We start from the raw sequence: 24805 nt of genomic DNA on the forward strand, positions 1-24805 counted from the left end.
CTCAGACCTTATGCAGGAAGCGCAGCGGCAGAGGAGATTTGGACTCATCACTGTCTGCCCTTCCCCACACACACTTCAAGGGAATCCTCATTAAATAACCAACATTGTCTAATCTCCCTGTGAGCAAATCAGGATCAATGCTCCATAAATGGATTGTCTGGCAGCACCACCTTCTCTTCCTCAGGAACCAGCTCCCCAGCTCCCACTCTCTCTATATATACTGTATATATAGAATTTTCATTTATGACAAACATTTCAAACAGAATCATCTTTATATATCATATTTTGACTTCCCACCTCCTCTTTCTCTCTTCCTTATATTTACTCTATTTTCCTGCATACCTGAATCTAAATCTATTTTATATTTTATTTCCATCCATTTCATATATGTTTTCAATACTGTACATTTTTACATTAATCCTGCTAATGTTTTATTTGTTTACAATGAGTTTGTAAATATTCAATAAATGATTTTCATTCCCCCTTAAAGACTTTGTTATCTTGCTTTCTTATTCTTCCGGTAAGTTTCACCATTTCTGCATATTCCATTAGTTTCTGTAACCATTCTTCTTTTGAGGGGACATCACCAGCTCTTTGCCCTCAGCAGAAGCACCAGGAAGACTTCCTCCTGCAGGCAAGGCTCTTTCTTTGACTGCCCACCTGTGGAACTCCTGACTGCTTCAAAGAAAGCTGCTCACTGCATTTGAGCACCAGGGCCTCTGCTAGGCTCCTTTTCATCCAGACATGCCTTTTGTTATCAGACTGAAGCTGTTCCTTTGTCCCATCTTCAACAGAGACTGGACGCTTTTAGGCCAAGCACCCAAAATAGAGTAGTTGAGTTGCTCTGCAGCCTACATCCCTTGCATTAACTCACTATTGGGGTGACCCAGCACCTAAAGGTGTTCCTCCCTGAAAAACCAGGCCATAAGAGAGTCCTCCAGAGAGTTCTTAAAGGGAGGTGGGAAATGTTGTTCCTAACTGAAACTGCAAGTACACACATAACCCTCTATGAAAATCCAGTTGCTCAGAGGTTATCTGCCTTCTACAATTTAGGGGATACTTTTAGGACAGAAGAGAAGTTATTCCTACTCTCCTACTGAAGAAAGAGGACCTTCTCTGTACTTGACCTGCTACAGCTCATGAGGGAGGCTGCCACAAGAGAGGTGATGGTGACTGGTGGTAAATATTATGTGTGCAGATAGAATACGGACAATTTCAGCAGCAGCAGCAGCAGGAAGAAGAAGGAGGAGGAGGAGGAGGACCCTGCCAAGGAAAACAAGGCAACTGGGATATCAGAATGGCCCTTGGTGGATCTTCAGAGCAATAAGGAACCCTTGAAGTACATGGCCCTTGTGGTGCACATGGTGTACATCCTTAGGGGGGACAAGGCTGCTCTCCATACAACCAATTTTCACTCTTTTCAGCCAAACTGCAAAGTGCTGCCTGGCTGGCAGTCATTAAGCCCCTCCTTTGCCCAGACTTGTGTTTCAAAGAGGTATGGGAGAAGAACACAACATAGTAAGAGTGGTGTTTGTCTGCTTTTAGAAAAGGGGAGAATAATCATGCCAGAAGCAGAGCACCCCACCCCACAATAGCAGCAGAAAACTCCTTGCCATTCTGTGCAGGGAGCTGTATGTCTGTCCACAACCTGGAATTTGTTTTCCTCCTCAGCTCAACACTAGGAACAGGCCAGTCTTTGGGTTGAATGAGACATGTATTCCAAGGTGGCTTCCCTGCAGATTGGCAGGGAAATGAATAGAGCACAGGGCAACATCCAGCCTCAGAGTATCCAGCTTCAGCTGGAAAGGATCTTCCCACCCTTTCACAATGACAGCCTTCCTTTACGCTTAGGGAACATCATCATCAAAGGTGTCAATGAGAGCCAGCCACTTGACTTTGGGTGCCATGTTTCATTCTTGGATAAACGTCACTTGCAAACCTCCCAATCACTGGTGGTGGCAGTGGTAGAGAAAGAGGAGGAGGAAGAGTTCCTTTTGGGACTTACAGCCACGCAGTTCCATAGCAGCTGTAGGTCTGCCCCATCCCAGGAGAAACAAGTGGGCACACACAACAAATATTTGGCCCTGACGCTCCTCAGAAGTCCTTGCTGTCGGAGAAGGTGGAACTTCATATTTCTGCAAGGCTTTCTAGGGTCAACCCAGGAAAAGAAGCAGCCACTCAGCTTGGCTGGGGAGCCGGAGCATCTGTCTGCAAAAGATGGCAGTGAGGAGACACATGAGCTTTCACAGCCTCACAATTTCTTATTTATCTCTTACATTTTTTCCACCTTTCCTCCAAGGAGCTCAAGGTGGCATATATCTCCCCATTTTATTTTCACAACAACCCTGTGAGGTAGATTAGGCTTGGAGGCAGTGACTGGCCAAAGGTCACCCAATAAGACTAATGGCTGAGTGGGGATTTGAACCTTGGTCTCCCAGGCCCTAGTCAGCACTCTAATCACTATACCACAGTGGCCAAACAACATGCCCACAAAGGCAGCTGCCACAAGGCCACCGGAACAGCAGCAGCACCCAGGATAAAGGGGCTGGAAGGCACCTGCTAAGTGACAAGGACCCTCAATCCTTTGCCTTAACTAGGCTGTGATAACAAACCTGAGCACTCTGACCAATGGTGGGTGTTGCCATGTCTTCCGGAGTGGCCGCTCCTGGGCCAGAGCATTCCAGCTGCCCCCTCTGCCGCCTTGCTAGTTTGGAGAGCTCAGCATGGATAGCCTAGAGACAGCCAAGGTCATTTGAATCCTTCTGGGGAGCAAATGGTTAACACACTTGGAAGGCGGGGGGGGGGATCGCCTCCAGTGCCCCCTGAGCACCCTCCCACCAGTGGTAGGAATATGATGTCATCTCAGTGTGAGCTGAGCAAAAGGGGAGATGCCATTCACAAGTGCCGAAAGTGGCAGAGGATGAAGCTGGCCCAGCAAAGATGGACCTTCCCCGCCGCCTCTGCTATTGTCCCTTGCCTGTCTTTGCCCCTAGCGTGTCCTGTTGCCCCACCTTGGTAGTTGGCTCCAGCTGCAGGGCTCTCTTCAGAACGGCGGTGGCTGCCTGGTCCTCTCCCCGCTCTGACAACAGCTAAATAGCAGAGAGAGTGACAGAGATGGGGTGGTATATTAACTGGATAGGGGTAGGGGAGCCTGCCCTTGTCCACCTCTTTCTATGGCTGTTCTCTGCAGCTGTTCCTTGCCCCCTCCCTCATGCCTTCTCTCACCTCTTGAGGTCACAACTCCCTTTCCCTCCACTTCAATCCAGACACAGCATTAGGTCAATATTGTGGAACAGGGACCTTTGCCACCACCCCCACCACCCCACTTCGGATCTCAGCCAGCTGTACGGCCTTCAGCATGCCGTTCCCTAGCCAAGTTCTTCCCTCCTGGCCCTGGAGCAGGTAAGGGGCTGAGAGGCGTTTCCCTCATCACCTTCCCTTTCCTGTAAAGTGCCTTGATGTTCTCTGGGTCAAGCTGTATAGCTTCATTGCAGGATGCCAGGGCCTCATCCAAAAGCTTCAGCTTCAGCTGGGCAGCTGCACAGTTGTTGAGGCATTTGACCCGATGGTCATGCAGCTCCTCTTCCTCCTCTTGGCTCGGGCAGTCTAGAGAGAAACCCACACAGGTGCAGCGTCACCCCCAGTCAGTAGGTGCAGCTGGGGCTGAGCCCCAGAACTGGGCATCTGTGGTAGGGATGGGGGTGCCTTTGCTGGAGAGCACCTCTGGGACAGGGTTCCTCTCCCTTTTCATCCAAAGTGCCCAGATTTGGGCTCACGGCACTATTTCCAGGCAAGCTGCCCGTCAGCTCTAATTGAACCCTTGCCAACCCCATGTTTCCAACACGCACCCACATAGCTGTGTTGGGAGGGTTTCATCCCCCAGTGCATCCCAAGCCCTCAGAACAGTGCCTCACCTGTCCCTGGCAAGGAGAGGACATGCAAAGCCTGCTGGTAGGAGTGCAGGGCCTGCTGGTAGTCCCCCCGCTCAAAGTGGAAGTTGCCCCACTCCCGCTTCTGGTTGCCCAGGCTGAGGCGCTCCATGGTGGGCAACAGTGACAGGTCCGGGCTGTCCTGCACATGCAGCAGAGTCACCTCATACAGCAATGTGGCATCTTTCGGAATATCTGGCTCCCTGCAGGAGGAGGAGGAGGAGAGGCCTCTGAGAACACACAGCTCTCTTCCCCCACCAAGGGCCCAGATGTTGTCCCCCTCCCTGCCCACCAGTCACAGTGCAGAGCAAAGACTGATGACTACCTGCCCAGGTGACCGTAGGCACAAGCAGGGCCAGTGAGGAAAAGGGCTATTTCACCAAGCTGCATGGAGATGACGCCAAGGTCCAAAGCCTGGGAAGAGAAAAAGGAAACAAGGACCTGACCTGAAGTGCCCCCCCAACACACACACACACACAAACAAACAAACATATACCCTGCTGTCACACCTCTCAGCACCACTACGTGCAAGAGTACATTGACTTGGGAGCAACAGCCATTCTCATGTGGTCTGCATTGGCCTCTGCTATGATGGCGCACAGGTAGAAAAGGTGAGATCCTATGTAGAGGGAGGGCCCTGTAAGCTTGAGGTTGGGGGTGGCTGCAAAGCTACCAGTCCTTTCCACTGAAACAGAACAGAAGCAGGACAACGGCAGGATTCCCCCCCCCATTGGTGGCATTCAGTTATTCAGGCACCGGAGAGAAATGGGGGCTGAGAATGGGCTACCCCTGTGGGGCAGGCTGCCAGGCAAAGCCGGGGGGGGGGGGGGAAAGGATCAGGAGGAGAAAATGCACTAAGGAACAAGGGAGCCCCTGGGCTGCAGCCTTCCCACACCTCACCTGTATTGCCTCCCCCTGGCCGAGGACAAAGGTGAGCTTTTGGTCCTTTTCCACCAGGCTGTGGTCCTCCAGGATTCCCAGCATCTTCACAGTAACCTCTTGGCCCAGTTGTGGCCAGCTGCCTCCCTCTGGACTGCTCTTCACCAGCCGCTTCCGTAGGGACTTGTCCTCTGGAGGGTGGAAAGAGGAGCATCAGTTCAACTACAGGTGCAGGTGTTTGCCTGAGGAAGTGTGTGGAACTCCAACTGCCCAGGTGCAAAGGAAGGAAGGCCAAGGGAGTGCCGGAGGATGAGGAAGTTACAGCCCCTCTCTCACAACACAACCTGCTCTAGCCAAATGGAGGGGCCTTTTCTCCTCACCATGAGGTACTGCAGTGTCCCACCTGCCCAGTTACCTCCAAATGGTCCTGGGCCAGGGTCTGATTTACACATAGGTGAAGTACACCACAGTTTAGGGCTTCAGGTGATGAAGGCCTCCAAATGCAAAAAAGGGACTAGTTTGTTTTCATTTGCCTTCTCTGTACACAAAAACATTTATTTCTCTCTTTGGCTTTCCTGATCTGTTAGACTAATATACTTTTGGGGAAGGGATAGAACAATGGGGCCCCTCAAACTTGGCAGAGCTGAGGGCATCAGAAGTTCTTAATGTGCTTCCCCACACCCACCAGTTTTTCTTCTGCGGGGGGAGGGGGGAATCCACGTCACCCAGGACTTTAAGCATTTGCATTATGCTGCCTTCGTTTATCCTCTTATTCCTTTTGATGCACCACCACACATTCTGTGGGGTGCTGAGGTGGGCATCAGTCTAGCCACTCCTCATTCTGATGCACCTCTAGAACCCCATGGGTGTGAGGGCAGACCCTGGTCTGGGTCGCTGAGGCGGGGGCAGGGGGCTTTCTGGCTCAGAGGCAGCGAACTCAGCAACCATCTCCTGCCCCCAGTGGCTTCTGGCTGTGGCGCTTGTTAGCCAGCGATGTCACCCCGTCCCCCAATGACTGGCAGCAGAGAGGATCATGTAGGGTCTGAGAGTCCGAGCCGCCCTGTTGCCTCCAAGGCCCTCTGGGCAGCAGCGGGACCCTCCATCTCCTGGCCTGAAAGCCCCCTGCGCTCCGGGCCTCACCTCGGAGGTCCTCCCAGCCGTCAGCCGCAAAGAGCGCTGCAAAGCCGCCTCTTTCTCCTCCCAGCAAGCGCTCCAGCCGCTGGTAAAAGGCTCGCTCCTGAAGCTGGGGCGGGGGCTCCTGGATGATAGTGTGGGGCAGCAGGAAATGGACCCTCCGTCCAAGATGGGGGCTGCCTCCCTCCAGCAGCACCGGTCCCAGGCTGGCGCCCGCCCCTTCGCCTTCCTCCTCCTCCTCGCCCTGAAACATCTTGACCAAGAACATGGTGGGCTGCTCCTCCGTCCTCGGAAGGGGCTTCCCGGAGCGAGGGGCTTTGCCGGCAGCCGCGCATCAGGATCTCGAGGGATTTGCTTCCCCGCCTTGCATGCGACGGTCGGAGCAGGCCGGCAGCGGCAGAAGCGAGAGGCCGCTTAGCCGTCTCTCCTTCCCTCAGTCTACACTGAGCGCCTGTAATTCAATTATAGAGTAAGCCCCCCTACGCCCCAGCTGCGCTCAGGCTTACTTCCAAGGAGGATCTGGGCGTCAGGCTGCGGCTGGGTTTAGCAGGGATCAGCAGGGCCCCCTCCCACATCTCAAGCGGGGCCCCTCCCTTTGGGCTGCCTTAATAAACCCAAGTACTGTAAATGCCTTCGCGTCTATAACAGAAGAGGCGGCGAGCAGCAATCCGCTGTTCACCCAGACGCGACGGAAAAGGGGTTTTCCTCTTATACCACGCGGGGCCCCAAAGACTTGCGCTAAGAGGGAAGACCTCTCGTGGATGAATGGGTTCCTCCCCATCTCCTGACAGGCTAGATTCTGAGAACACTCAGTTGGCTTTGCCCTCCATCCCAATTCTCTCATGTATGAACAGACCACCCAGAAGGAGAAGTGCCAACCTCAATAAAACATTGGGGGAGCAGGTAAGCCCCGCTCGCATAACTTGATCCCATGATGAGGTGCATGCACACTATTTGAATAGCAGTGCACATCAACTGTGGAGGAGGGCGGCCCCCGCAAATATTTGTGGGGGGGGGGGCTGAACACCCCTCGGCACCTAGGAGTTGGCTCCTGTGCCCAGAAGTAAACGTCTATGAAGGTCTTCTGGGTGAGGGAAGCCACTCAACCGAAGAGGCGCATCCGACAGTCTTAGCGGTTCTTAGGGGATGCTGCTCCGCCCCTTATTATTGCCCGGTGACCTGCGGGGCTCTAAGAGGCTTAGTGGAGAATCGCAAGAAGCACGTGGCCCCGCTGCACGTGGCCATGCGTCCGGGGTCGGCTGCCGCTGGGGGCTTTGGAGTAGATGCGAGGCCCGGGGCCCAAAGGGAGGCCCAGCCCCGGGATCTCCGGTCTGGGGGAGCGGGGACAATGGGCAGAAGCTCCCCCGAAGACCTGGATAACGGACCGGCTGTTCTTCCTCGGGGCAAACTGTTGAAGGACTTGGTGGGTAATCGGCGGCGCCCTTCTTCTGGAAGGGACGGCAGACTAAAGTTCCGAGGTCTCTTCTTGCTCCGGGCCTTCCCCACGCCCCAAACGGAGGCCGGTCTGGCCAGGCATCCCGGGCTGGGCACGCGCACCGGTTTGAGGAGCAGCAGCGGCTGCCGAGCAAGGAGCAGCGGCCCCGCCCCGCCGTCGAGCCCAAGTCCCGCCCAGGCGGCGCCACCACAGCCGCTCACTCCAGCGATGCCGCGGCAGGCGACGGAGCGCCTTTCCTACCGCCCCGGCTCGCGGGGCGCCCGCCTCAGCCTCTTCCACGTGAAACTGACCGACTCGGCCCTCCAGGCCTTGCTCGCCTACCAGCGGTGTCAGGTAACGGGCTGGGTTGGAGGCGATTGCCGCACAGCCGGTCACTTGGCGGGAGGACAGGTCTCACTGCCCGCTTTTTTTCTGCAGGTGGCGGCGCTTCGTCCCGTGATCGCCTTCCAGGGCAGCCAAGGGGTAAGGATATTTCCCAGCGCCGTGCATTGGGCAGGGGTCCTGTCGAGTCCCATCGCCGGGGCTGGGCAACGGAGGGGCGCCGTGGCCGTTGCTATCGCCGCGGGCGCCGCCTGCTTCCTAACGAGCTCCCCGCGGCTTTCTGCAAGGCGGCTAACGAGTCTCGCGCGAGCGGCAGACCGAGCCTGGCTGCGGCGTCCTCCCCGCGGAATGCTCTGCTGTCTCGGCGCTGGAACGGGGCAGCCCGCCCCGTCGAAAGTCGCTTCTTTTTCGGGCTGAAAGTCCCCTTTAGTAGCAACGGAAGAGGGAAAGAGACGGGGCGGGCAGGAGCCGCGCCTTCGCTGCTCTCTACGGGGAGCCCCGCCCACTCCCTCCTTGCGCAGGGCCAAGACTGAGCCCTGGAAATGCACCGCCCCAGTGTTTTTCACCCGGGCAGAGCCAGGCCCCACAGCCACAGAAACAGCCCCAGCCACATGTCTAGCGTCAGGCCCTGCTCCTGAGGCCAAGGGGCCAGACCAGATCCCCACTCTTCTCTTTTTATGCTGTCCAGTATCTGAAGGTGCCCTGCGGCGCCACTGCAGGCCGTCGTGACCCACGGACTTTCCGCTTCACCTTCTACCTCTCACGCTATACCAAGGAGCAGCCGCAGGCCAGCTTCGATTGCGTCCGCCAGGCCAGTACCAGGTGAGCTGGCCCAGCCCAAAGGCTGTTTCCCTGGGAGGGTGGGAATGGGGGAGAGAGGCTTCCCTGAACATTGCTCTTTTTTGCTCAGGTGGCTGGAGGGTAGAGGAGCCATCCAGGAGAAGATCACCATCTGTGCCATGGTTGTGGAGGCCTCCCAGTCCAGATGGGGGGTAGAGAGGTCGACCTGCCATAGGGCAGCAGCTGCGTTCCCAAACCCAGGTGAGGAGAGAGGGGCAAGGGGCAGCAAGGGCTTCTTGGATAGGAGCTGAAGGGGGAATTGGCACAAATTGCCACCACCTCTCTCCCCTACCCATTTCCTGAAAGGAACAATTTGTGAGCGCTGCCATTCAAAGGTCTCTGGTTCTAACCTAGAATGTATATATCCTAAGAAGCAGTGGAACTTGTTTTAAAACCACCTAGCAAACAGTTTTTACTAACGTGTGATCATAATGGAACAGTTTAGTTTGGTATCTTAACGAAAACCTTATAACTAGTATAAAGCTACCCTGGATTTATGAAATCCTTTCATGTGTGAACCACCTTGAGATCTTTGGATTAAGGGTGGTATACAAATTTAATAAGTGGATCTGAAGCGCAACATCCAAATTTCAGCTCAGTTGCTATAGACAATCACTGTGGATGAAGAATGGAAACGGTCTTCTGCAATTAGCATTGGGGAGGGGGTTGAGCTACTGACAGCCAAGGCTGGCTCTATTCCCTCACTCCCTTTGCCTTGACTTTCTGCTTTTCTGCACTGTAGAGACTGGCGCCCTCCTCCCAAGGAAAGCAGCCTCAGAGAGCCCCAGAGGGAAAGGCAATGAAAGCAGTCCCCCAGCCAATGAGCCCCCATGGCCACCAGTGCAGGTGCTGGACGGAAGCGACCAGAGGGCTAACAGGCTGTTGGGCTTGTTGGAGAGGCCACAGTTGCAGGCTGAGGTAGGTCTGGGAGAGGCCACTGGGCTTCCTCACCTTGCTGGAGCCTCCCTCACCACCCCTTTACCCCACAGATGGGGCAGCTGAGCCCCCCAGAAAGAAGTTACAGCTTGAAAGAAGACAGTCTGCAACCTAGAAAGGAGGCCTGGACAGGTGCTCTGCAGCAGCACCAGGAAGCATCTGAGCACTTGCGCAGGTAGAGCAATGAGTCTGGGAGTTAGACTACTGGGGAGGGATAGGGGATCCTTGTGGTCTTAGTCCTCATTCTCTCTCTCTCCCCCTCCCTCTCTAGCATAATCCTGTCTCTTTATGTGTGGGTGCATAGTTGTTCCCACTATTCTGCTCTGCCATGGTCAGCTTTTAACAGTTCTCTTTCCACTTCTGCAGGAAAGTGGCCCAGCAAGCTTTGGCCAAGCCCTTCCCAAGCCCTCCATCTGAAAATTTTGCCCCTTCTCAAGGTGGTAGTCCTTTAAGAGCGGTGAGTCCTGCAGTGGTGGTGCTTTAATTCAGAGTCCTGCAACAGTGCTTTAATTCAGAGCAATAGCAGCAACAGCCGGTGATGCCATGGCAAGGCTGTGGTTGCATCACCCCCTCTGGGCAGCCTCTCTAATTCCCAGGCATTGCAGGCTCCTGTGGGCACAGGGGGAGGGGGACTTTCTTGTCTTCCATTTCTGTTCTCATTTGCCTGCCTGTGTGTGCTACTGCATGGTGGTTTTCAGTTGGTCTTCCTGCCTAGAGGGAACCATCATTATCCTGTTGTTCCTAGTATCCACTTGGCAGATTAGACTGTAAGAGAGGGCTTATCATTTTGCTTTAAAGTGGACTGTGCCTGGAAAGAGTGAAGTGTGGATATTATTTTTCAGAGACTACAACCTCTCCGAGCTGCACTTGGGCCAAGATCCAGGAGATGGCAGGGGCCTCACTTTACAGGAGCCGAGAGCAGCTGGTGGGGACGCAAAATGCAGCCTGCAGCGGCAGTGAAAAGCAGGGCCCAGACCGATTGCAGTGACATCATAGGAGAGGTTCAGAGCTCGGATGAGGAACCTGAAGCAGGAAGTCATAGAGCACCAGAGGTTGAGTGGCCAGGGGAAGAGGAGAGGCAGGCAGGTGAGGAGTCTGGCAGATGCACTCCCAGCACAAACATCAAATATGATGGCAACTGGAACCTCTGCAGTCTGCTCCTGACCTTGAGCAAAATGGAAAGCTCAGCCTTCCCAGTCTGGCAGAATGGTTTAAACCAGGAGGTACCTGTGCTGTCAACTTGGGCCTAAAAAGCTGTCTAGAACCACCTTCCCAATCTTCCCAACCTTCCAGGTGTTTTGGACTGCAGAGGAGTTGGGCTGATGGGAGGTGTAGACCAAAATATCCAGATGGAATGAGCCTGGGAAAGCATGGAGCAACACACACTGGTGGGAGATGCTGGTGTCCAATGCAGGGCTGCAGGGCAACTGCTGCCACCACAATGACTCTGCTTTTCCTTTTTCCCTCTCCAGACCATGCCAGCACCTCAGAGGAAAACCTCAAATACTACTTGTAAGTATTTAGCTGCACTGCACACAAGGCAAGGGCATTTTTCATAGGCCTCAGCCATTTGGGAACCAGCATCATTTTCACTGGTGCCTTGTTGTACATTTGGTGTGGGGATCTTATGCCTAGGGACCAAATGGAGCTTCTGGAAGACTGTCTATGCTGGAACACAGTCCTTGGGACCAAAAAAGGTTCTACTCCTGATGTGGGAGATGGATTGGAGAGGTGGCTGCTGCTGTTGGCCTTCCCAACCAATACAGTGTTTGATACCTTGGGTCAAATTCCCCAAGGGAGGAGGCTCTCCCTTTCCATCTTCTGACTCACATAATGTGTCTTTTGAAACTAGGAAATATGTCCCCATTTGCTCAGTAAAGCAGTACCGAGCCTACCAGGAGGACTTCAGTGCAGACTACACCACATACCGCCACCTCCATGCCAGGATTGGGAGTGTGAGCAGGAGGTTTGCCCAGCTGGGCACAAGGCTTAGGCGAATGCAGCAAGGAACCAAGGAGTACAAGGTAACAACATTTCAGGAAACAAAAGGGAAGGGACCTTCCCTGCCTGGGTCCTGGGCTGAACTAGCTCTCTTGGGTTACAGGTCCTAGAAGATCAGATTTTGCAAGAATACAGGCACTTCAAAAAGGTGAGGAACCCAGGCTGGCATCAGGGAGGGGGGTGCTTTCTTTTCCCCTGGTGGCTGAACTGTTTCCTTCTCTGCAGGTGTATCCTAACTACCAAGAAGAAAAGAGGCACTGCGAGTATCTGCACCACAAGCTCTCCCACATCAAGGCTCAAATCCTAAACTTTGAGCAGAATGTCCCTCCAGCTGGGCAGAGGGGCTGTGGCGAGAGGAGATGATGAGGGCAGTATCACCTGCAACTCCTCACAGCAAGCACAGGGGGGCTCTAGTGTTTCACTGCAATTGCTTGCTCTTGGAGTGAGCTTTGTACAGCTTAAGAACAGGCCCGGCTTACAGTACGTTCCTCTTATGTTTTGGTCCAAGTCTGCTCTGCAACATCTTGCTAGCTGAAAGCAATTTGAAAAGAAACACTTAAAGCAGGGCGAGGGTGCTCCCTTTTCCCCGTCCTTCTGTAGCAACTTGTTTGTGGCAGCCTGGTTGTGGATAGCTTGAAGTAACTTCAAGCTATCCACAACCAGAGCAGCCATCTTTGGCTTGAAACAAAGCTGTGCTTTAGAATTGTTTCATAGTCAGCAAGTATATTCTTGTGCCTTAATTGGAAAAACTGGAGTGTGGGTAGTCTTGCATTTTTAGATAGGACAATCTCAATATGCTAACACTTAGCTTGTCCAACTCCAGTTGACATTTGTTCAGACACTCACACCCAAGGCAGCAGGAACTTTGCTAGAAACCTTTTCTTCAAGGAATACTTTAATCTTGCCTGGCTTATGCTGCTTTGTTTTCAAAGTTTCTAGTGGCTGCAGAGACAGGTCTTTGTCAAACAAGCTTAAAGCTTGGCACCTACCACATCTCTCAGAGACTCTCCACATGAGAAGTTATACAAAAAATTGCATTTTTTGAAGATCGTTTAAACAGACATGACATCTCCCTTCGCTTCGTATCAATCAGTTATGTTATCAATCTGCTACATGTTCATTTGACAATGCTGCTTAGGCCCCTCTGCAGAGCTAGGCTATCCAAAGCTAAAATCAACATGCAAAGTTCTCAAGAACAGCTGAGTTGTTCAGTAACTTCTATGGGGAACAAAAGTTATCTGGCAGAGCAGCCTCCCGAGTTAGCAAAGTACCAGAAACAGGTAAATGTATCCCGCTCAAAGAGACAGGGAGAAGTCTTTCCCCTTCCAACATCACAGAAAGGCAACTTGGGGCCTAAGGGGGTCATTTATTGATTCACTTCTTCAAATGTACAAAAAATTAGAAAACAAACCCTCCCCCTCCCCACCCACAAATATCAGCCAGTCCAGGGCATTCAAGGCCAGTGCAGTTAAGAGATGAGGGGGCAGGAAATTAAACAGAACAGCAGCAGCAGCTGGGTCCCCTCTGCTCAATGTGGCTTCACTTTCCAACAGCTTAGACTGCCCCACAGGGCCCCACCTCCAGGAGTGGCCATGGGCTCTTCTGCAGACAAGGGCGATGATGACACCAAGCCCCCCTCCCCGCTCACAGATCCTCCTTGGGCGCCTTCTTCTTCTTCTTGGGTTTTTCATCCTCCTGTAGAATGGGTGGGTAAGTGGCCTCCCGCTTCAGGTAGCTGACAAAGTCATTCACCTCACGCCCCCCCTGTCAAGAAGACACAAGTCAGGCAAAGTGCAACAGTGCTCAAGGCATTAAGTTCCAATCACTAACACACACAGCAACCTCAACACATTCCACTTGATCATTTATGCTACTTGCCATATTTTAGGATTAATGGGCAAAAGAAAAAAGACTTCATTGCAGCTGGTGATTATTACTCTAGGGAACCCGGTATAAGCATGAACTCACCTCATATTTCTTTGGACTTTGCTTGCTCCCCGCAGGCGAAAAATAAATTGTGGGGAAGCTGTCAACAAAGAAAGAAAGACCACTCAGCAGGGCATTCAGTGCTATCCTGAATGACTGCCCTGGAGGAAATATGCCTGGTGTTTACATGCATAAGCCTCCATACAGCAGCCATTCTTCAAGGGGGCATAGTGCAAGCACACAATGTAGGTGTGGGTGGGGCGCAAAGGACTCCTCCTAAAAGGCCCAAGACTGTGCCTGCAGGACAGCTACTCTATCATTGACAGCAGAGGGCAGGCAAGAACCAGCCAGTGGCTACCAAGCATAATTCTCTTACCCTCGCACTTCATAGGGAGAAGGCACATCATTGGCTGTAGCATCCATCTTGGCTATAATAATGTTGGGATCTTTGCTGAGCTGTTGAAAGATAATCCAATCAGCAATTTCACACTGGTAGAAGCAGTCAATTCATGATAGCAGAGCAGTGCCAGTGCCCTAGGGGCTATTCCACACCCAGGAGAACCTTGCTCAAATACACAGTATCAAGGCCCCTGCAGGTAAGATCCCTTCTCTATGGTCACCTATGAACAGGGACCTCTATTAAGGGAGAGAGACACTCAGGCACTCAGATCCTCCTCCCGCCTCTTGGGCATACCTTCTCTCCAAGCTCCTTGTATTTGGGTTCCAGGTTCTTGCAGTGGCCACACCAAGGCGCATAGAACTCCACAAGCACATCCTTGCCCTCAGCATTCACGATTTCGTCAAAGTTCTCAGCCACAACCACCTGGGGGGAGAACATGCAGTCTCAAAAGGGGATGTTCCCAAGACACACTGTGCCTAATTTTAGTGTTATTACAAGCTGAAAAATATGCAGGAAGCTTCTCATTTTCCCAGAAGTTCAATCAATATACAGATCACATAAAAATCTGCCTGTTTCCCATCTATGAATTGAATTCCTGAATTCACGTGTCCAGAAACAGTTTTGGTATGCATCAAGGACGTATAAACTTAAACTTAATTCAGAGAAAACATAGCTACTTTAAGATTTCCTTGTACTTCAAATTTTGGGCTTGTTCAACCCAACCCAAAATCAATTCATTATAAAATCAGTTCAAATCAAATTAATGGCAACCATTGGGCTAGAGTTCTGTGAAGAATTACCAAAGGAAGGGGTCAGGCTGTGCCTTGACCAAAGGCCTGCTGGAACAGCTCTGTCTTGCAGGCCCTGCGGAAAGATGTCAAGTCCCACAGGGCCCCAGTCTCTTGTGACAGAGCGTTCCACCAGATCGGAGCCACAGCCGAAAAAGCCCTGGCTCTGGTTGAGGCCAGCCTAACCTCTCTGTGGCCCGGGACATCCAAGGTGTATTTTGTTTGAAGAACGTAAGGTCCTGCGTGGGACATACCAGGAGAGACAGCCCCGTAGGTATGAGGGTCCTAGGCTATATAGGGCTTTAAAGGTTAAAACCAGCACCTTAAACCTGATCCTGTACTCCACTGGGAGCCAGTGCAGCTGGTATAGCACTGGGTCAGTGTGATCCTGCAGCGAGGATCCCATAAGGAGTCTCGCCGCAGCATTCTGCACCCGCTGGAGTTTCTGGGTCAGTCTCAATGGCAGCCCCACGTAGAGCGAGTTATTCTTAAGAGATCTAGTTTTTTTTAAGCTAGAAGTAGGGGACCCTCCAGCTGCTGTTGACCTATTGCTCCCATAATCCCTTATCTTTGGGCAACGCTGGGTAGGGCTGATGGAAGTTCAATATCATCTGAAGGGGCCCAAGGCTCCCACCACCCTTGAGACAGAACAAGCAGCAGCTCCCACCTTCACAGGCCCATCATTGTTCTCTGGGATGGGCTCAGATTTCAGGTATTTCTTCAGGTTTCCATCAAAATAATCCTGGAGGAATCTCTCCAGGGCCTTCCCATCACGGCTGCAAACCAAACAAGAGAATTGTTTCAACCAGTCCTTCCCCAACTTGTAACCCCCCTTCTAAAGTCACTAGAAGAAATTCCAGACTTTCTGTCCTGGATTGGCCTATGATGCTTTGTGTGCAAAATTGCTCAGGAAAAGGCAGTGGGATGTCCCCACTCCAGACCACCCCAGAAGTAGTGTGCACCCTTGCAGTATAAACAAATGCTCCACTTACGAGAACTCCTCCTGCATGACAAATTTCTCTCCCTTAGCTGTCCTGATGGCAACAAGAGGAACATCGGTGGTAGAGCCATCCAATCCAAACTCTGAGAGCTCATGACCGAAGGTCTTCCGACTAGCAACAGCAAAGTTGAGTTTGTGTCCAGCATCCAGGAAACTCCGGGCTACCTTCATCACTCTGAAGAAGCAATAACAAAACTTTTTTGTGATAGCCCAAGATAATCAGGAGTCACAGTGCACCTGTCTTCTTCAAGGCATGCGTGAAGGCAAGCAAACCATTTTAAATAATTAAGAGCCAATTTCGGAAGTACCCTGGCTCAGGCAGAGGTGGTAATGTGTTCAGGTCAAAGCAGTTCCAAATTGCTAAAGGATCAAGTGTGCTTGGAGCAGCCTCAAAGAGCCACCAAGGTGATCAATGATTGGCCAAGGGCAGAAGTGTCATTGCCCTGTCTCCTTCCATAAGTTATTTACTGCTGATGGGGGACCTCCATAGCTTATACTATTGTTGGCTTCTTTCCCCCACTCTTCCTAGGGAGGGGGATGTTTGCATGCTGGAACTGCTGCAGCCCTTCTGTTTGGGCTACAGAGCAGCCACAAGAGGCATAGCCTCTGGCACAGACATGAGTCCACTGGATTAAGACAAAGTGTCCTGCTCTCAGTGGTCAACCACATGCTCCAGTGCAGATGTTTTCAACCTTTCTGAGTCCACTGCTCCCTTGACCAACTATATTCTTTCTGTGACACCCCTGTGGGACTCAGGAGCCCAGTTATGTCACCCCTTGCCTGCAGAGCTGGCAGCCTCACACTCTTTTCAAATACCCTACCCTCACAAAGTGTTTTCTCAGCCTCTCCTCTCCTGTCTCCTCTTCTTGGAGTTCTCTGGGCAGGTCTCTGAGCTGCCTCCCCTGCTCCATAGGGGCCTAGGACTTGTCTGTTCATTCCCAGCAGCAAGGGCTGGTGAACTGGCTGGCTAGGGTCCCTCACCTGCTTGCTTGCTTACTTACTACGAGGCCACCTCAGCTTCTGGCAACTAGCAGAGCTTGTAGCCAAGGATGCTGCAACAAACAGTCACACAAGCCTTTGGGAGGCAGAGACATGAGAGGGCATCAGAGGAGGGAGGGACCCCAGAGTGTCATGGCACACTGGTTGAAAACCACTGCCCCAGTGGGAAGCCAGCAAGCAGGACCCGATTGCAGCATCAGCAGTGATCTCCCTGCCTATGATTCCCAGCAACTGGCAGGTCTGGCACATATTGCCTGTGACAGTGGGGGCAGAACATATCAGTGGCTTGCACGTCTCTCCAACCTCACTCATTTCACTTCCCCAGGGAAGTCCTTGCTGTGTTCTCACCTGTTGCGCCAGTAGTTGGAGCCCTTGGGATTCTTTTCATAATCTACGTCATAATAAGCCACCAGCAGGTCCTTGCCTTGGATCAGCTCTTTGTTGTCTTCCGTCATGTGTGGGCAGATGCCAAAGCTAAAGAACAGAAGGAACCCCCAAATCACGTTAGCATGTGGATCTCAAGCTGCGGACACAGACACTCACTATAGACTGGCAGGAGGGAAGCTGCCATACACTTACATGTTCTCCTGAAGGAACTTCTTGATCTTGCCAGTTGTGATCTTGTCCTCTGTGTATCGCACCATGTTGTCCTCAAATTTGTTTTCCAGGTGTGGGGGACGGAACAGGATAATGCCTCTGTGGAAAGTTGATCAGTGCAACTTGACAGTGAACCAAGCACACATCACCCTCAAACAGGCTGTGCTCTTGCTAGGGCTTGGCTCACAAACAGGACTCCCTTGTTCTTTCAACATGGGCTTCCAGCCACATTTGCTAGCAGGTGTCTCAGCTGCTTAACCAACTCCCCAAGGAAAAGCTGAATGACAGTCAGCAAGCACCTCAAGCTCTGACTTGCCTGCTCCCTTCAGGTGGCAGGAAAAACAAGCAGGAAGCAGCCCAGCAGGGACTTGAGTGTTGGTGGAGGGGGGGGGGGGAGGGATGCTGCGTAGGACCGTGGAAAGTACAATCACTATTTTACAAAGACAGTTGCTAGGAACACGTTTGATTGTTGCTCAAGCTCAGTTCAAAGAGAACCAATGGTCTATCCATCAGAAACAGCTTGCTATACAAGTGGGGGAAATTCATTGTTGGGAGTAACAGGAAGCCAGCCAGAGCTGTTATGCCCAGATGCATTTCTGAAATTTGTGTCTTATATTCTTATATTTTGGTAGACCAATCAGGAGAATAGAGGCCCATGTGCTACTTACTCGCCATCTGGCTCATATTTCTTTACTAGATCCTCATCACTTGTGTGCCCAAAGCGGTAATGGTCTCGCAAGTTGCTCGCTGCTTTCATGTACTCTGAATGTGCATCACCAAACAACTCCTTGAAGAAACCTGCAGAACATCATAAAAGGCAAAGGACTCCATATGAAAGAAGAGTAGAAGAAGCAGTTTAGCTATTACACCTGGACACAGAAACAACTTGACTGCCCAAACCAGTGAGCCATATGCAAGAACCTGCAAATTGCATCCAAGGAACCCATTCCCTGGCTTCTAATACTTGAAGCTGGGAGTGGCTCAAATCAACACTGCAGAACGTTTTTATCTGAACATTTTTACTACTGAGATCAGGTTAACAGGGTGCCACACTTAAGACTGGAATAGAAGAGGCAACTCTGCACTGCCAGTTCAAAGCTCTGTGAGATACTGTGCTAACACTTGCAGTCTATGATGCCTAATTCCAGAAAGACTGGAGATCCCCCTCCACATCTTAGCATGTGAAGGCTCGGGGGGGGGGGGAATCTGATCACCTCCCCCACCCAAAAACCCCTCACTACTTACCCACCACAGCAGGATCCTTTTCACTGATGAATTTTTCAAAAGTATCAGAGCGGAGAGCAACTGAGGCTGGCCCAGCCTGTTTCTTCAGGTGGCTCACAATTCCATCTTGGGAGAGAAGTTTGGCATAGTTAGTGGCAGGCTGCATGTAGGGACTGCTTTGCGGACATCCAATGTCTTCAAAAACTGCACTATACAAGGCATTACACAAATACCCTTTAAATGAAGGCTTCAATCAGAAGAGCCCTACAGCTAGATCAGAACAATGGCCCATATTGTCCAGAATCTTGTTCTTGCAGAGGCCAACCAGATGATGTTGGGAAATCTACAAGCAGAATATGCATGCAATAACCCTCCACTCTGTGCCAGGGCTGCTGCAGACGATTAACCAGCTCCTCCAGCACTCACAGCCTGGCCTACAGTTCCTTACCAGCTGTCCTTGGACCATCATAGGTACCAGACTCCTCCCCGTTCCTGAAGATTTTGAGAGTTGGATAGCCACTCACTCCATACTTGTTGCAGGTGTTTGAGTTTGCTGTACAGTCAACCTTAAAGAGAATGTGAGCAGGGTTTGCCTTTTCCACAGTAAAGGATGGTAACATCTCTAAAAAAAACAACCATCTAGTCTGCACATTGCCAACAGCATAGATGCATGCAAACATCCTCATCCAAACATTCCCATCTAACACCAACAGAGGCTCTTCCTATACCTCCAGGGACTTTGATCAAAAGAACAGCACATAGATTCAAAGCTTTTTATCCCACGTTACTCCCCATTCACACAGGCATCAATAGAACTGACTCCCAACTCCCCTATCAGTAGTCAAGCAATTTAACTTATGGAAAGGTCCCTTTTCTGCAGAGTTTCATGCAGTAGCACATTACAAAACTAACCTTCACAAGTGGCACTATTCCCTTTAGCCTGGTGGCAGCAGACTCATACTCAGGAGCAAGGCGTTTACAGTGTCCACACCTATAAGATTAAAAGTTCAATGCATGGTTGGCATACCACTTTCTTTCATCAGCAAGGACTGTTTGGCCCAAGATCGCACTTGTATCTCAACAGGTCAGATAAAAATCAATGACTAAAACTGTGCAGGTTTTTAAAATTTAAATTTGTTTTAAAGGAGTCAATACTCTTGAATAAGTAGGTTAATGTGACATAATCTAGATATAAGCACGTTAGCCCATCCTTGTATTCAAGTACTAGTCTGGCACAGACAACCAGAATTTATTTATTGTGATTATTAATTCCATTCCAGACGATGAATGCTTTTGAGGCATACTACAATTAACATCACTATCCATGGGGGCAAGGGAGAAGAATGAGCAATATGGTAGAACACAGAGTTACGAGAATCCTTCCCAGAAGATAGCTGGTAGTTGATGGCCTTCTAGCAGGGACAAGCCAAGTTAGACAGAAGCTGGCTCTTGACCTTCTTTTTGTCTGCCTCTCTTGATTTCCTGAGATCCTTCCCTCATGTCAGTTGTGAGTTCTATGCAAGTGTGATGGGAGGGATGGAGCAAGAGACTGAAGCAGCAACACAGAAATCAAGTGGGTTGCTAGACAACGGAAGTCTCCTCTTCCATACACCCAGCATAGGCTTAGACCTGCAGCTTCCTATCTCTGGTCAGCCTTCAGTAGGCTAGCATTTAGCTGGCTTGTAATTTTGAGTGGTTTTCTCTACAGTGAATCATTACCCCTACCAGATGCACATTCAAAAGGAGGATTAATGCATACACAATTTGATATGTACTAAAATATGAATACTTGCATTAAACCTACAAAATGTAGGCATTTCATTTACTTTCTTGAATTTCTATCCCACCTTTCTCACATCATAGAACCCATGGAGGCATAAATATGGTTCCCAAATTCCTGTTTTGGCAATGATCAAACCTGATTGTCTTCAGCAAAGTATTGGCCTTGTGTACCAAGTTTCATACCACAGCAACAGTCCTTGCTGATGAAAGAAACTGTCTTTTATTGTTCTGTGAAGGGCTATGTTTTGCTTTTATTACAAGTATACACTGAGATTCATTTGGATCAAGGACCACTGAGACACTTGAAGCCAGTGGGCTGGTCACCATGAATCATCCATCTTGCTTGGCAAGGGCACCCCGCTCCCGCAAAAAGCACAAGCTAATAGTGGCCCCATCAACCCCATGAAGCGGACAGAGCGAGGAGGCTTCGCCGTTCTCACAAGGGCAGCACCCACGGTTCACCCAAGAACCAACTATCCACCGGAAGCTAGCAGGCGCCCAACCCTTCCGTTTCTGCCGATAAGACGCCCTGATGGCTGCCCCAACTTCTCCGCAAAGGTAGCGGGCACTTCCCAGGGGACCAACAGCCAATCCCTGATAGTGACAGCCCAGCGGAGCAGCCAACCGGGAGCAGCCACGGCAACAAGATCCCGCCCTCCGCAGGCACTTGCCCCGGTGTAGCCTGGGGGCTGCAGTTTCAAAACCGGTTGCGGCACCAGCGCCGGAGCCACCGCGGCTTTCCCCGCCCGATAAAGAGGCCGCTACCAACCCAAACCAGCTGCCCTTCACGGCGGCCGGGCGAATCGCGGAGAGGCTTCCGCGGATATCGCGTCCGGAATGCGCAGAATTCACCCCCGCAGGCCTGACAGACAAGAGGCAGCGGCGAGAGGCAGATCGGCAGGCGGACTCCCTCCTTCCTTTCCTCCCTCGCTCTTCCCATTCTCGGCTCCGCGCCAGTTAAGGCAGCGGCAGCGACGAAGGGATCCACCGGCCTGCCAACCTCCCTCTCCCCGTCTGTCTATGGACCTGTGGGAGGCGCGCGCACGAGAAACGTGCCGCTCCTCTTCCTGCGCGCGCAGAGCCGAAGCAGCGGGGGCCTCGCCGCCCCGCCCCCCACGAGCGCCCTGGCCCCGTTGCCCTCCCCGCCCGCCCGGCCGCCTCCTCTCCCTCCGACCCACCATGGGGCGTAGAACTCGACGAGGGCGACGCTGCGGTCGGCCAGGCCGCTGTCGAAGTCCTCATCGCTGAGCTCGAGCACGTCAGAGGCGCGTCCCGGCAGCGGCACAAGGGCGAGGAGCAGGGCGAGGAGAAGCGCCTCCATGAGGCCCAGCCGCCGGCGAGCGAGAGAGAGAGAGGGAGAAAGGCGAGGAATACGGAGAGCGAGCCGGAGAAGGCGGCTGAGGCGACTTTCGCTTTCTCTCGTTCTCGCCTCAGCGGGAAGCTAAAGAGGAGGCGGAAGTCCCGCCCCTCCAGGAGACGGGGCCGGATTTGCAGTGTGGCAGCTGCTCACTGGCCCACGCCGGCGGGAGGGCGGCCAATGAGGAGGAGAGATGGTGGCAGGAGGAGGCTGGGTGGCTCTGCGCTCGTCGTCATAGCGATGCCGCGAGGGGCCGCCCTGGCCTCGCGCTCCAGAGCGGGCTTCGCGTGTTGGCCCCGCCTCCCGCCATTGCGGCTCCCTCGTCCCCCCCTCAAGAGCAGCGCCTGAGGGCCAGAGAGATGTCCGCGCCTTTTTCGAAAAGTGCCCCCTGTTGTGAAGAGCTGGTCCCTCAGCTGAAGCCAAACTCTTTTATCACCCTCGTTGCCCAACTGCAGCACAACAGCCCTGCAGTGCTGCCAGTGGGCCTTTCTCTCCGGTGCCTGCCGCCAACCTCCCCACTTACTCCTGCATCCCCAAATGGGAAGGAAACGGATGCATTAAAGCAACTACTTTTTAAAAATGTTTTGAGCCAGTGGCCTAGCACTTCTCAGTCAAATCTACCCACACAAATTGCTGGGGAAAGCAGAGCTAGCTAGCTTCCAGCTGCCTTTTCTTTGTCCAAGATCAAAGCAGCTAGCTCATTTCACTGACAGACCCCCTTCAACCAGGAGCTCTGAGACCAACTGCATCTCTGTTTCCTTATGGGCTACTGATCCTAAACCCAGTAACCTGAATGCCATGCAGCTAGGCACGTGGGAATTCTATGGCAAACAGACCCACTTCAGCAGTCAATTTAGGAGACTTCGTTAGGAATAAAAGGGAAGCAGACAGAAAGTAAAAACAATATAAGATGAACCTTGGTATTATGGCTGTAAACTGAACTAACCCTAGCCTATTCACTACATTCACTGTTCAAGTTCACTCATGAAGAATAAGCAAGGCTGTCCTGTGTGGTCTAGTTGAGATTTGGTGAGTGATTGCCAAAGAAGTTGAGATTCCTGCATTGCTGGGATTTAGATTAGATGACCCTGAGGTCCCTAGCAATTCTATGATTCTAAGGAGCAGCTCAGCTTTTTAATCTCTTCTCCCCTCTCACAGCTCTTCAGATGAAGGGTGGTATACAAATTTAATAATAACAATAAGCCTGTATTTCTGTGCATTTTCTTGCCTGGCATGTAGAGATCCTGGCTTAGAGATGCAGCTCCTTTGTTATGAAGGCGCTCATTTCATTTGACTGCACATGCCCTGTTGTTATGCAATTCCTTTAGCTATGCTCAGCAATGCAACGTGTACATATTGGTTGAAGAGGAGGCAAACCTTTGCCTTAGAGTGGCTGCCCTCACTGAAAAGGGATTACGTGTAGACATGGAATTGAGAGGAACAAGAACTCCAGCTTTATGCTAACACGTCATTATGCACCTGTTCATTAGCCAATTGCTAGCACAAATGCAAGGCTTAACTTGAGGGCACTTGAACAGGACCACGTCAACCCATTGCATCACCACCAGAGACTAGCAATGAGCCTGGCCATCACATGCTTGCACACATCACCCCTCACACATCTAGCAGAATCAAGCAGGGACGGAGTGGTTTTCATGCTCAGCACAGCAGAGTGGTTTAAACCTTTCTCCCCAGCCCAGTGTTATGATGGGGGATACCAGTTGTCCCATCCCTGATAATCATATCAGATCATGTGAGGAAGAAGCTGTGATGTCACCAGCTGCTGCCATCTTGGTTGCAGTGGGAAAGCACCTGGCCTGGACTGGACCCTGTATGTATGACCAATGCTACCTGATGCCACCTTGGCTGGGGGGACAACCATGGTCTACAGGCCAGTGGTCCTTCACCATCCCTGCCTTTTTTTGTATTTGCTATACAAACACATTTTGATTCTGTAAATGGGGAACCCATTGCTCCCAAAATGTTCTGGCAGCTCTGACCTTCAGAAAGTTATTGCTAATATTTCATCAGAATCTCTTTTATTGTCACTTGCTTTGGGTCCCACCCTCCAGAGGAGCAGAAAACAAACTTACTCCATCTTCCATGTAATAACCTTTCAGATATTAAAGGTAAAGGGACCCCTGACCGTTAGGTCCAGTCGCGGACGACTCTGGGGTTGCGGTGCTCATCTCACTTTACTGGCCAAGGGAGTTGACGTTTTTCCACAGACAGCTTCTAGGTCATGTGGCTAGCATGACTAAGCCGCTTCTGGAGAACCAGAGCAGCGTACGGAAACGCTGTTTACCTTCCCACTGGATCGGTACCTATTTATCTACTTGCACTTTACGTGCTTTCAAACTGCTAGGTGGGCAGGAGCTGGGACCGAACAATGGGAACTCACCCCGGTTGCGGGGATTCGAACCACCAACCTTCCAATCAGCAAGCCCTAGGCTCAGTGGTTTAGACCACAGCACCACCTGTGTCCCCTGAACACCCATGTTCAGATATTAGAAGATGGCTATCATATCACCTCTCAAGTTTCTTGTTCTCCAGGCTAAACATAACCAGCTCCCCCAACTGTTCCTCATAAGGTTTGGGTTCCAGCCCCTTGATCATTTTGGTTGCCCTCCTCTGCACATGTTCCAGCTTCTCAATATGCTCCTTAAATTGTAGTGGCCAGAACTGAACACGGGACTCCAGGTGGGGTCTGATCAAGGCAGAATAGAACAGCACTATTACTTCTCTTGATCTAGACACTAGATTTCTGCTGATGCAGCCTAGTATTGCACTAGCTGGATCACACTGTTAACTCATGCATGCTAAGGTTTTGATCTACCAAGACTCCTCACTCCTTTTCAAGCCAGATGTCCCTCATTCCATATAGTGTGCAACTGAATATTCCTTGCTAGGTGTAGAACTGTACATTTGTCCCTATTGAGATTTTCTCTATTGTGCAGAGGATGGCAACCAAGATGATCAAGGGTCTGGAAGCCAAGCCTTATGAGGAACATTTGAAGGAGATGGGTAGCTTTAGCCTGGAAAAGAGACTGATAGGAGATACAATAGACATTTTCAAATGGGCTGTCACATGGAAGATGGAGCAAGCTTGTTTTCTCCTGCCTGGAGGGGAGATGTTTTATTATTTTATTTATCAAATTTATATACCGCCCTATACCCATGAACAAATGACTTCAAGTTACAAGAAAGGAAATTCTGAATAAACATCAGGAAGAACT

At 51.4% G+C, this 24805-nt stretch overlaps 3 protein-coding genes across 7 annotated transcripts; 1 reads left to right on the forward strand and 2 right to left on the reverse strand.

Annotated features, from left to right (window-relative positions):
- Window positions 1-1525: 1525 nt before the first annotated feature.
- LOC310664309 (peptidyl-prolyl cis-trans isomerase FKBP8-like) lies at window positions 1526-6394 on the reverse strand. Of its 2 annotated transcripts, none has more exons than XM_083413254.1 (8): window positions 5949-6394; window positions 4830-4999; window positions 4255-4343; window positions 3915-4132; window positions 3434-3606; window positions 3012-3089; window positions 2613-2732; window positions 1526-2208 (listed from the first exon to the last, which is right to left on the reverse strand). In XM_083413254.1, exons 1-8 carry the CDS (start codon window positions 6208-6210, stop codon window positions 2179-2181), a joined length of 1140 nt encoding a protein of 379 aa, XP_083269380.1. In that variant the 5' UTR covers window positions 6211-6394; the 3' UTR covers window positions 1526-2178. The 2 variants fall into 2 exon arrangements, with proteins under 2 accessions (XP_083269380.1, XP_083269381.1); XM_083413255.1 differs by lacking the exon at window positions 5949-6394 and adding an exon at window positions 5224-5358.
- Window positions 6395-6987: 593 nt separating this feature from the next.
- ELL3 (elongation factor for RNA polymerase II 3) lies at window positions 6988-12929 on the forward strand. 4 transcript variants are annotated; one of them, XM_083413249.1, is made up of 12 exons: window positions 7050-7365; window positions 7816-7860; window positions 8408-8541; window positions 8630-8760; window positions 9302-9477; window positions 9549-9670; window positions 9862-9952; window positions 10338-10581; window positions 10968-11007; window positions 11348-11519; window positions 11600-11644; window positions 11722-12929. In XM_083413249.1, the coding sequence occupies exons 1-12, from the start codon at window positions 7186-7188 to the stop codon at window positions 11857-11859; spliced, it is 1518 nt and encodes a 505-aa protein (XP_083269375.1). In that variant the 5' UTR covers window positions 7050-7185; the 3' UTR covers window positions 11860-12929. The 4 variants fall into 4 exon arrangements, with proteins under 4 accessions (XP_083269378.1, XP_083269375.1, XP_083269376.1 ...); XM_083413251.1 differs by lacking the exon at window positions 7050-7365 and adding an exon at window positions 7603-7731; XM_083413252.1 differs by having other exon boundaries at window positions 6988-7365; window positions 11600-12929.
- On the reverse strand, window positions 12843-21798 carry PDIA3 (protein disulfide isomerase family A member 3). Its single transcript, XM_083413253.1, has 13 exons — window positions 21391-21798; window positions 19343-19421; window positions 18879-18996; window positions 18452-18556; window positions 17875-18004; window positions 17189-17305; window positions 16958-17083; window positions 15603-15785; window positions 15278-15386; window positions 14117-14245; window positions 13799-13878; window positions 13465-13522; window positions 12843-13260 (listed from the first exon to the last, which is right to left on the reverse strand). Exons 1-13 carry the CDS (start codon window positions 21531-21533, stop codon window positions 13141-13143), a joined length of 1497 nt encoding a protein of 498 aa, XP_083269379.1. The 5' UTR covers window positions 21534-21798; the 3' UTR covers window positions 12843-13140.
- Between the last annotated feature and the right edge of the window lie 3007 nt (window positions 21799-24805).

The sequence above is a fragment of the Podarcis tiliguerta genome (genome assembly GCF_965153285.1).
Source record: "Podarcis tiliguerta genome assembly, chromosome: 14".
NCBI lineage: Eukaryota > Metazoa > Chordata > Lepidosauria > Squamata > Lacertidae > Podarcis > Podarcis tiliguerta.